An 11,917-nucleotide genomic window follows, 5' to 3' on the forward strand; every position below is an offset into this window, starting at 1 on the left:
TAGTTCTAATATATGTACTATTACACTTTAATTTTTAATTAATATAATTTTTAGAATATAATCTCTATAGTAGGGTCGATTTAATAAATGATTCATTAGTGTTTTTTCTTGATATATTTTATAATAATATATTTCACATTAATGGAAGTTGAAAAGTTTCTTAAACTTATGAAATATCTTTTTGCAATTGTCTTCCAATATATTTATAACACATCCAAGAGAGAACATGCAGTGGCACGTTCTGAATCCAAATAAAAAAAGTATAGAGTGTTTGAGCTACAAAATAGGAGCTACGATAACGAAAGTGTATTGTTTAAGGTCTTATTGAAGGTGTCATGGACCACCTAAATCGAGAAAGAAAGAAGAGTATCTTATCAGTATCACCGTTATTATCGTCGGTGTCGGAAGCTTAAGTTCGGTACTGTAATCGCGAGGTGCCTCCTTATATGGAGAGAGGCGTATGTGGGAGACCACGATGATGCGGTATAAAGTTGCCGGCGAACGCGAATACGATCTTGCGATGTATCTGCGACTACTCTCGAAGATTTAACGCGAAATTGTCCGCACGATTTACAATGGGTGAGATGAAACACGATGCGCTTGTCCATTTCAATGATAGTTATTGGATAAATTACATCAAATATTCTGTAAATTCTTTATAGCGGATCTACCAGGGTTTGTGATGTTAAAATAGCAAGAGCAGTGTGATAAAAATTACAGAAGCGTACGCTATCCAAATTGGCGAATGACAAAACCCATGTTCAGTGTACTGCTTTATTAATAATGTTGGAATAATAAATGAAAGAGAGAAACGGTACGAATGAAAAGATAGCAACAGTCGATGGAAATAGTGTCATAAATGTCGAAGAAGAGACTATTTATCTTTTTGGCTTTAAAATATTAGGTACAATCGGTCGTTTAAACGGTCTATCCTTTCCTCCGAATCTCAGTTGACCTGATTCTTTTTTGCCACCAAAACCACCTCCTAAAAAGATTACAGATATTATATAAAAATTGTTAATACTTGTCTATAAAGATTGTATATATTTAATTACTGAATAGATACCAAGTCTTCTTGGCTTCCATCCCTTCAAGCTACGACCACATTCGTAATCAATGAAAATTTTATATCCTTTTAATGTGGCATCGACAGTTCGTCTTAACACTCTTCTAGCTTCCTCTTCACTTTTCATTTCCACGAAACCATATCCTTGAGAGAGTCCAGTCACCACATCTACTATCACCTTTGCTGAAATAACATCTCCATATTTGCTGAAAAACTAAACAATAGCAATTTAAAGTTTATAAATAATTATATAAAGCATATAATAAAATTGCCAAATGTATCATTTTTTAGATAACTACCTCTTTCAGATCATAATTAGTAATTTTGGAACTAAGCCTAGCTACAAATATAGTTCTTTCCGCCTTGGATTCTAGATTGTGCGGTGGCTCATAGTGCATTATCATTGCCCTATTAACAGCCTTGTCATGAGGTTGCGTATCTGTCCCATCGATACTACCTGCTTTTAAGGGATCGTACTCTCTGGCATAAGGGCTCCAATTTTGCAACACATCCTCACCCTAAATAAAAATATTAAAAGATCAATCACACTATCATTTTTATTCAATACACAAATCATAAATTACTATCACTTAATATTTTTTAAATTAAATATTAATTGCTGTTAAACACAATATTATACACATTAATTATTAAAATACCGATTTACGCTATATAACCTAAAAATATTATTTATGTTAATACAATCCTATGTATATGCAGTTTAACATCAACTAACAATTTATCTGTTTTCCTAGTGTTTCATTAATAAAGATGAACACTCACCATGTTAAATATATTTATTGCACTAAAAGCGCATTCAAATATTTAGTCAATAGATCACTCATTTGACAAGAAGTAAATAAAACAAACTGAAGCGCCAACTATGTCTTTAAAAATGGATGTGGAACTACATAACACACATTCGTAAATTTTCTCACTGGATAACACAGTTTCGATTCTCATCCTGCTGCATCCGCGCAAAACATAAAAATTATATGTATATTTATAATAACATATATGTCAATATAATATATTAAAATTGTTAGTTTAATTTGCAAAAATTTACACAACTTATACAGAAGATGTAAGACAAAATTATATAATAATCTCGACTAACAAATGCGTTCGATTATATATTACAATATTTAAAATAATATAGTTCATTAAATAAGTGCATTGCAAATAAAACTATCGCAAATAAAGCTATTGCAAATAAACTATAGCGATCACAATCTTATTTCGTACAAATGATATGTCGCAAACGAAACGAATCGTATTGTGTGTTTAGAGAACGGGAGACATTATAGCTATAAATATACAGGGTGACTCACGTAATTCGAACGGATCGTATTCTCCTTCTAGGAAACTCAAATTGTTCTCATTTCGTGATCCATTTGCATGACTTTTGCATGCAATTCATACATTATCGTTGAAGACTTTGTTATTAAATATAAAATATATAATTTCATACGTCAGCGTGTAGTATTTTCAAAATATATATACCTACATAGTATGCACATATGTAATACATAATACACACTATATGCATAAATATACACACTCTACAAAAATAAAAATCGGAGCGTTAGTTGAATGTAAAGACCGAGATCTGGAGTGATAGAAGTGTTAACAAAACTTCTAGAAGGTAAAAATTAAGATAATAAAATAAAAGAAGTATAACATCTAGCTCTTTTACGTTTTGTTGTCTCAATTTTCGCTTCCTAGAAATTTCCTTTACGCTTCCGTTCACTCTCCTCTTACATTCGACTTATGTATCTGCTCTTTATCTCTATATATTGGATTACATTAAAACTTTCTATCTCGCTCTTTCGCCAAATACACATAATAGATATCTACTTCATTTTAAATACAAATCTATACTAGTTTAGCTTTAAAGAACAGATTTAATATTTCAAACAAATTCCAATTATATGATCCATATAAATTAAACAGCTGCAGGAAAAATGCAATTTTATTGAATTTCAATCAATAGTATTTGCATGACAATAATTTGCTGACAAATTATCCACTTAACTGTGCAGAATAGTTGTTTTTCATTCAATTCAGCGTTTTGCGTGACAATAGGGAATACGACCTCGTTTTCAACAACAATCGAATGATATACTACGTCGGAATTGAGCGCCTATTGTTTCATTTCGAATAAAAATTATCCTATTCTCTTGAATTTTGTTCATTATACATATCTGTCACGGATTCTGTAATTAAAATCCGACATACGCGTTGAATAAACAATTATACTGCAGAAATAATGCAAGGCAATGCGTAAAAAAATATATATGTATATATCGCATTGATGGTAAATATATTTATTAAGTACGCGAGAAACGACCCAGATAGCAACGTGTCTGTCTTTTTGTTAACTTGCTAAGTATGTTACTTGCTAAGTATGCATTGTTAAGTATGTGTTGCTACCAGAATTGCAGCAACTGAGTCCTCATTTGTTGGCAACTTGATGCCTTCACGATATGATAACATTGAATAGCAACTTGTCAGCGATTTGTCGACAACTTTAAAATCGTCATCATCAAAATCCGTACTATTGCCATCATGTTGCCATAATAATATGTAGCATCATACAATGCTGTCATATTGCCGACAACGCAAGATAACATTGACGCAGCTATCTTGCTGTTAAACTGCTGGCAATACATATACATATTGTTGTCTGCATGTTGCTACAATGTCGGTATATTTGAAATCGTTGAAGATAAATCTAAGGAAAGTTGCCAGCATCATAAGCGATCACAGATTTGTGTGATTTTGCTGAAACACGATTTGCTATTTGAGGACTCATCAAATCAATGTCAATTCGACAACGAATTAATAATTGAAGAATTGATGATTTCGACAACGATTCGTCGAATTGACGGTAATTTTTTATTACTGGATAGTGTAGCGTAGCAAACTATTTTAACTGATTTCTCAGTGTAAAAACCTTAGTTTCATCGAAGAAAAAATGAATCAAATCAGTTGACCATAAAGACGTCAAAGGTCGAAGTTAATATAAGATCTTCATTAATATGGGGCAAACCTCGTTGCAAACCAAATGGCTTAACTTTTTCAAATTTTGATTTCCTGCTACACTACTTCGTTACAACCGTTTATTTCGTATACCGTCATCAAGTTTGGATGATGTTACCGATATATTAGATCAAATCAAAGTCTAGACGCGCGCCCATTCGTTTCAATGCCAGAATAGTGTTAACAGCCTTAACCCAACGCTTCTTAATGACGTAGCGTTTCAATCGATGCTTCTGTATCGGATTCTCCAGAGCGGCTTCCAGCCAACGATGCTCTATAAGCTTTCCTGCAGTCGGTCTTTTCCTATAGCAAGAAGATTAATCAGTTTCTATTCACTGTTGTGGGAGATGTATGGGTGCATGAAGTAATCGAAAACTTTCCTGTGTGTAGAGTGTACTGTGATTTATATTAAATATAAAATATATATGAACAGTGACTATTTAACAAGAAATATATATTATTTCATTCAGCTCTTTTGCAAATTTCATGTAACATACTTAGTAAAAAATCTAGACTTAATCTATTATGTGTCTCTCATATTTAATATTACTATTATAATACAGAGAATATATCCAAATAATGTTATTAATAAATAAAAGTACAATATATATGTATATGTGTATTAAATATAACAGTTTTCTGTGGAACTTATAAAAGTTGTTTGTAGAGAATATTGTTTGTTTTCGAATTCGGAACGAATGATTGCGCCATTCTTGTTATTAAAAGCGTCACTATAGATTTATTAGTTCGCAAGGGATTAAATTGAATCAAAGCGATAGATATCTTGATGAAAATTAATGTGTCGTACTGACGCATATAAAAATATTAATAATTGGAGGGTGTGCTGATGGTACACAACTATCGAGAAGTCTGCTTTATAGAGTATAAAGTATATGACCGTAGACTTTATTTGTAATTCATAAGCTTTTTTTATCGCTCTTACAATCTTTATTAAAGCCACCATCTCCATTATTCATTTTTATTTCTTTGTGCATAAATATCCATTAGAATCTATATATTTCAAGTTCAATTACAGAGAATTCTATAATCCTGCACTTTCGTAACGTTTTATATACACATTTTCTAAAATGTTACAAAATTACAAGATTCTGCCTTGTTTTTAATTGTGAAAATAAGAAACGGAGATGATTCAGATGGTCACTGATAAACTTAAGCAGGCGTTAAGATATTTAAAAGTTACTTATACTTTTTATTATCCATCCCTCTTAATATATTAAAAAATATTCTTCTGCATCTCTTCGTAATTTCTTCTTAAAACCTTAATTAAATAAGAAATAAAAGTGCACTTATTTGTTATTTGTAATAGTTTTCTCTAAGACATAAATGACCGAAATGAATTGAAAAGGGTTAAAAGATTATAAAATCAATTTTCAACTTTAAAGATTAAAGAAATTTACATTTTCATAGATTAATTTTTACGATTCATCAAGTATATTATTGCCCTAAGCGTTTGACGCATAAATTTCATCTTAAGCAAATCGTTCCAAATATTTGCGGAAAGAAGAAAGATTGTTAACATCGCGCATTTTCCTGATCCGTCTGCGACCAATCCGCGAAATTCGCAAATGCGCAACCTCTAACAGGATGAACGTATCGTTCAACGATATATCGTCGGCGACGTGGATGACGCGACGTCGGAAGGTTTCGCTTCCTGTTGCTTCGACTGGAAATACTCTGCCAATGAATTCATCGTCTTCCTGGCGATCGTATCGGCAGCACACCAATCCAGGCACATAGACTTTCTACCGATGCCGCCGCTGCCACCGTTACCGCTGCAGGATGTCGTGGTGACCTCCTCCCATTCGCCTAACAGATGCAATAGCAGGTCCTTGGCGCTGCCAGGCTCGTCCAGATTCAGATTCTTGTGTAGATCCCGCAAATTCGATATCCGTGGAACATCCCTGCTAGTTTCGCCAAAGGATCGTTTCACTCGCGGCCGCCGCCAAGGCGGCGTCAAGTCCATTTCCTCCGCACCGACGGAAGACCTTCTTCTGCCGATCTTTTCCCCGTTGAATTTCTCCTCCATCGCCTTGGTGATCGCCGTCCGTTCGAGGGAATATTTTTGAGAATCCCTTCGTCTATCAGACGCATCGCCGATACTCGTCCTCCTCAAAGCCACAAATACATTATTGAAATTTGTATCGAAATTGTATCTGTCGAAACTACGACTACTATGAAAGGTCGTCCCGTTGAGTTTTCGCTGTCGAGTGATACTGGACAATTTTTCCGTGATCTCGTTAGATTCTTTACTGACATGAGACGCGGTTATTTTAATGTTGCTCTTCGAGATATCGTAATTATTTTCGTCATCGCCAGGCTTCTTGGTGGACTGTTGCACTGCCGTTGCATCTCCATTGTTTTCTTCATTCATCCGCGATCCCATGGCGATCGAGCGCAAGTGTTCGGACAGTTTGATGATCTCCTCGGCCAAAGCGATCTGACTGGCGGGATCGCGACGATTTCGCGCAGCCGTACCTTCGGAAGCTCTCCTTTCCAAGGATAAGCTGAGACTTGGCACGGCCAACAAGTGGCTAGAATTATCTCTCATGGCGGAGTCCATCACCCTCTCCGATTGCGTGCTGCTGCTGCGAAGACTGTCGCAGGGAGAGGGACTGTGACCCCGCAGAGACATGGTTTCTTCGCGATCGCGAAGCGGATTCTTCGGCAACGCGTGATAAGAGTCGACCGTGTACGGGCTGTCCGGATGTTCCCGCCAACGTTCGACGAACAGTCTGAGATTGTCCTTGGTCACGTCCAGCTCGTCTCTGTCGACAACACCGATGACAGGACGATTCTCGATGAAGGCCATCCTTTTGGCCGCCGCCAATCCCGCGGTCTCCTTCTCGCTCTTGGGCTTGATCATTTTTCGGGCCAACCAGCGGTGCTCCCGACATTGCGCCGCCGTCATTCGCTTTCTGAAAGATTCGAAAGGCTCGTCGTGAGGAGGGTCGTGCTCTAGTCCCAGGCTCGATAGTGCATTTCCCTTGTCGCGTGGAGACACGCGATTCCGCGATCCAAGGGCGAACAATTGGGACGAAAATGTATGAACGAAGAGTACAATACGACGACGTAGGCTCGAATAGTACGAATGTGCGTATGAAGAACAGAATTTCAAAATATATTTTGTCTAAAATTTCATTTTTTCATTTTTTTAGTCAGAAATGGCACAGTGTTCAGTGTTGAAAGACTCATATTATAAACTACTCTGAGATGTTCAGAAAGCATTTTTTCATCATTAATTTATATGCTGAAAAAACAAAGACATTTCGAAATGCATTATGTTTTTTAATTAGAGACAAATAAAATGCATTTGTTTAACATTTTTAGCAATTGTTTAGCAATTTTGTTTAATATTTCACATTCTATTGATTGACATATTGTTATTTTCTGTAAAGTGCATAATTTTCTTGTGTGCGGAGTTTAAATTCTTTCTTTTTCGTTTTCTAAAAATTATAAATTTTGGACAAAACGCATTTTGAAAGTCTGCTCCTCATATGTCGCATGCGTTATGTATATCCGAGTACAAAATTTTCGATGAAAAATTATTTGAATGTAACTTTACATATTCATGTCGTTCATTTGATATTTGGACGCTCTCGAGACAATAAAATCGTTTCTTAAATGCAACAAGAGTAAAATAATAATTGCTGTATAAAATCGGAGTAACGTACATTTTGCTACAGTTATGACGAAATAGATTCTTATACGTTTAATTACAAGATGGAATTGCTTTTTTCTAATCTATAGTCTGACATATTCATGGATATTGATACATGTGTTCATTAAAGTAAAACATTTCGGAGTAAGATAATAATATGGAAGTCAGATTAGCCATGATAAGCACATTGCTTGTGAGCCATACACACACCCTCACAACGAGTGAAAGAGAATAATTTAAACAGCGTAACAAAAAAGACTTTTCTGAGAGTAGCAAGATACAGATGGGATGAAAGTATAAAAAGAAGAGATAATAAAAGAAGAGAGGAACAAGGAAAGAGAAATTGAAAACATAGGAGAGAGTAGTACATATAATATGTATATACTTACTCTTTGTCTTTCACCAGAAGGCATCTTATGAAATCTTTCGCGTCCTCTGAGATCTCGGCGAAGGCTTCGTGATCAAAGTCGTACTTTGCAATGGTAACGTTCGCCATTGTCTCTATATCCGTATCGCCCATGAACGGTGATAAACCGGACAATCTATAATAATTAATTACATGAGCAATCATCATGAGGGGTATCTTTTATAAAGCTGTAATATGCGGGACCGTAATTAACTTACAATACGTAACAAATAACACCTATGCTCCATATGTCAGTACCGAATCCGATTTGGTCAAAGTTTACGACTTCCGGGGCAACAAATTCAGGCGTACCAAACAACACTTGTAGTTTCTTACTTGGGTCGTATTCTCTTGCCAAACCAAAATCGATGATTTTGATTCTATTACCTTCCTTCGTTAGGCACAGAATATTTTCCGGCTACACAGCAGACATATATGTTAAATAATTATATAAATTTTTAATAATCATATAAATAATTAGATATAAAGAAAAGAAGAGAATAGTTAATTATATTTCTATTTATAATAAACTATTTTTAAAGAACGTTTAAAAGTATATTTAGAAATAATTTTATAATTGGCATGTTATAAATAATTATATATAAAAAGTAAAAGAAAGATTTACAAAGAGTACGATTATCTAATATCAATTTTCAAAGTAATTCGTATGCAATCCAACGACTCACTTTTAGATCGAGATGCAAGATCTTTTGACTATGCATGAATTCTATTCCCTCGCATATTTGCCGCATAAAAACGGCGCAACTGCGTTCCGTCAGTACGAAATCGTCGTCTATCACTCTCTCAAAGAGCTCGCCGCCGTCGATCCTTAAATGATGCAAATTTAAATGTAATCCCGCAGCGCGCGTCTCTTTCTAATCTTACGCTCCCTACGTCGCTGCCTCGTCCGCGAGAAAAAAACGTACAATTCTAGAACGACATATATCTGTTTCCCCGCCTCAATGGAGTCGTACAGCTGAATCAAACGTGGATGCTGTAAGCGCCGCATAATATCTACTTCTCTCTGCACAGCACGTCTGTCTTCCTTCTTTACGACGTTCACCACTTTCGCGGCGAGCATCAAGCCGCTCCTTTTCTCTTTGCATCGGTAAACAATTCCAAATTTTCCCCTGAAATGGAAAGACCAAAGATCAGCATAACAAGATAAACATCGAGTAGCTTATACACAAATAGTTATGTAAAAAATGAATTGGATTTCCGTTGACTATAATATAACAAGTTTAGTATACAAAATCGTGCCTTGGAACATAATTCTTGGATAATAACAAATTACGCATAAAAAGTGATAAATACACACAGGAAGCTCTGCCAAAGCTGTACATCCGCAATATGTCCCTGACAGCACGAGGCAAAATACAACATACTTGTCACGAAGCCAAGTCTGCACAGTGAATCATTAAGTTAGTATTTAATTGTAAGTCAACGGATGTAATTATTGAGTCTATTAATTAAATTCTATTATTATACATTAATTATTGACATATTTCAATTATTAATTTATTATTAATCGGTTGCGTTACACAAAGAAGTCTCACGATTCGACAAAATAGAGTTGAAGATTGCCCATCTTTTAAAGAAGGATATAGTTGAATCTAAACGTTACAAAATTTCCCACCAGAAGACTTATTTTGTTCTTTCTATTAGTATCTATATTAAATTTCTCGTGTTTGGCATTTAATTTATGAGCGACGTTGATATGTTAAAGATAGAAAGAAGCTATAAAGTAAATCGGCGAGAATCTCGTCCAATTTCATGGGAAAAATAAAAAATGTTCTCAGTTTATTTTAGCAATCCTAGCGCCGTTCGCGTTCTCTTATAAGTTCGTCTATGATTTCGAAATCGTAGGGCAAACGCTTTCATTGTCAAACCACATTCCGGCACTGACGGGCCGGTCGAGTTCACCACCGGTGTCAAGAGCACCGACACGCCCAAGCTCAACATCGGAACGCAGTTCGACGTGCGTATACCGTTTCACTCGATGGGTAGAGAGAAACGGATATTTATTTATAGACTATAGACGTATCTCGCGAGTCCTTGATTGCCGGCGCGAACAAGACCGCGCGTGTTCATCTTATCAGCTCGCACTGCATTCCTCAGACGTGCACCTGACAGCAACACAGCACATTCCTGTAATTCTGTCATTACCGCATTATTTCATGGAAACGGGCCAACAGCTCTAATATCGTTGCAGAAGATATTAAACATCCCAGGTAGCACACATGTCCAAAATAGGAAGATAAAAAACATCTTGAAGACACCTAGCTTTAAGGCATCTTTAAGACATCTTATGATTAAAGGATGTCTCAATATATTTTTAAGACGTCTTATGTCACGATTTTGGATATGGCGCTGACTGGGATTCGATATTCGAATATAGAGTGAAGGTCACATGATGCAGACGTCAAATATTTGTATTTAGATCTTAATTAGAAGTTAATCATTATCAATGGCTATGATTTCATTCAGAGCGGATGGAGTTAAAAGAAGCGTAAGCACATTGACTATTTTTTACGCTCTAGATCAGAAGGGTTATCGCATAGAAGAAGTATGTACTCTGAAAGTCGATAAATTAAACTAATTAACTAAGTTGATGTAATAATCCTCGTATTGACTTCTTGGAAATTCCCCTTTCAGTCACGACGTTAAATTCCTGATTGTATCAAGATTAATACACATCGATTGCGTGTGATTGACACGTTGTTGGCACGACACACAAGGCATCATGCATTGGCCGATCGACGGATTTAATCACTCACCGTCCGAGCTCCGACTGGATGTCATAATCGTCCTTGAACTCGACACCTCGGCGTATCGTCACATCTCTATAAGGGAAACTGGGCTCGATCTCTGAAAACAGGCGTGCGATAGTGAGAAGAATGGAATGCGGGGGTGAGTAGGTGTTTGGCATTCAATTTCATCGCCAGGCGACGGCAATATCTTGAATTGTCTTTAAAATGAAAAGAGGCAGAAGGCAGCTTTGAGACTCACGTGTCGCACTCGTTCTCTTCGAGAGTTTTGGCGCCAACTTTTCCTCAAGACTTCACCGACAATTCTGTATTCTTTTTCTTATTAGCAAATTTTGTTGTATATTTTAATGATTTATTTTTAGTTTTCCTAACGCGCGTCTCATTTTTACTATTCCTTTCTCCTCCTTTTAAAAGTTTTATCGATTTTTTCTTCAACGTTCATCTTAAAAATTACACGCTCCGTAAATAGACTCTAATCTTTATTTCTCATTAATATTATGTCTTTTATTTTTATTTATTTATTATTAATTTTTTAATATTTTGATTTTCAAAAAAGTTTTCCGCCAACTATCTTCAATTCCACGCGGGATTGAAGATAAAAGTTAATGTTTTAATTCTCTCCGGAATGTCCAAATTCCAACGGTCCAAACACGCGAAAATAGCTTTTGTGTTTATTCAAGGCGCGGAGATTCGTCCGAGATGTGTCTCTGTATATCACTAAAATTGATTTCATCGAGTATGCATAAGTTTTAATATGATGACACCTGGGCATTACGAACGTGATAGCGAAAATCATGTCAACGTTGCTTGAGTAACAATAACCGCCTTTTGATTTTCTGAAAGTCGCGCCATTCCACCAAGCGCTGACAGGCGCGCATGTTTCGCGTTCTCCGCGAACGTATTTCCCGCGTTTGTCGAACGAAACCGAGTTCATGGAAAAAATAAAAATTAGAGCG

At 35.9% G+C, this 11,917-nt stretch overlaps 3 protein-coding genes across 5 annotated transcripts in view; 1 reads left to right on the top strand and 2 right to left on the bottom strand.

Moving 5' to 3' along the window:
- Positions 1-197: 197 nt before the first annotated feature.
- LOC108723027 (U11/U12 small nuclear ribonucleoprotein 35 kDa protein) lies at positions 198-1,937 on the bottom strand. 2 transcript variants are annotated; one of them, XM_018448478.1, is made up of 4 exons: positions 1,850-1,937; positions 1,366-1,578; positions 1,067-1,280; positions 198-985 (listed from the first exon to the last, which is right to left on the bottom strand). In XM_018448478.1, exons 1-4 carry the CDS (start codon positions 1,850-1,852, stop codon positions 879-881), a joined length of 537 nt encoding a protein of 178 aa, XP_018303980.1. In that variant the 5' UTR covers positions 1,853-1,937; the 3' UTR covers positions 198-878. The 2 variants fall into 2 exon arrangements, with proteins under 2 accessions (XP_018303980.1, XP_018303979.1); XM_018448477.1 differs by having other exon boundaries at positions 1,366-1,584.
- Positions 1,938-5,491: 3,554 nt separating this feature from the next.
- The window catches only part of LOC108723025 (serine/threonine-protein kinase DCLK1), a 7,387-nt gene continuing 961 nt past the window's right edge, over positions 5,492-11,917 (bottom strand). Inside the window, exons 2-7 of one of the 2 annotated variants that reach the window (XM_018448469.1) lie at positions 10,971-11,061; positions 9,120-9,323; positions 8,880-9,021; positions 8,412-8,611; positions 8,177-8,329; positions 5,492-7,044 (exon numbers count right to left, since the gene is read on the bottom strand). In XM_018448469.1, coding sequence (XP_018303971.1) covers positions 5,727-7,044; positions 8,177-8,329; positions 8,412-8,611; positions 8,880-9,021; positions 9,120-9,323; positions 10,971-11,061 — 2,108 coding nt within the window. In that variant the 3' untranslated portion in view covers positions 5,492-5,726. Of the gene's footprint in view, positions 7,045-8,176; positions 8,330-8,411; positions 8,612-8,879; positions 9,022-9,119; positions 9,324-9,511; positions 9,627-10,970; positions 11,062-11,917 lie in introns of those variants that run through there. The other variant, XM_018448470.1, reaches the window with a different exon arrangement.
- The window catches only part of LOC108723026 (zinc finger protein 436), a 5,882-nt gene continuing 5,015 nt past the window's right edge, over positions 11,051-11,917 (top strand). Inside the window, exon 1 of the mRNA XM_018448476.1 lies at positions 11,051-11,103. The gene's annotated coding sequence lies outside the window, so the exon portion shown is untranslated. The remainder of the gene's footprint in view (positions 11,104-11,917) is intronic.

This window comes from Mycetomoellerius zeteki, unplaced genomic scaffold (assembly GCF_001594055.1).
Source record: "Mycetomoellerius zeteki isolate Tzet28-1 unplaced genomic scaffold, Tzet1.0 scaffold221, whole genome shotgun sequence".
NCBI classification, from domain to species: domain Eukaryota; kingdom Metazoa; phylum Arthropoda; class Insecta; order Hymenoptera; family Formicidae; genus Mycetomoellerius; species Mycetomoellerius zeteki.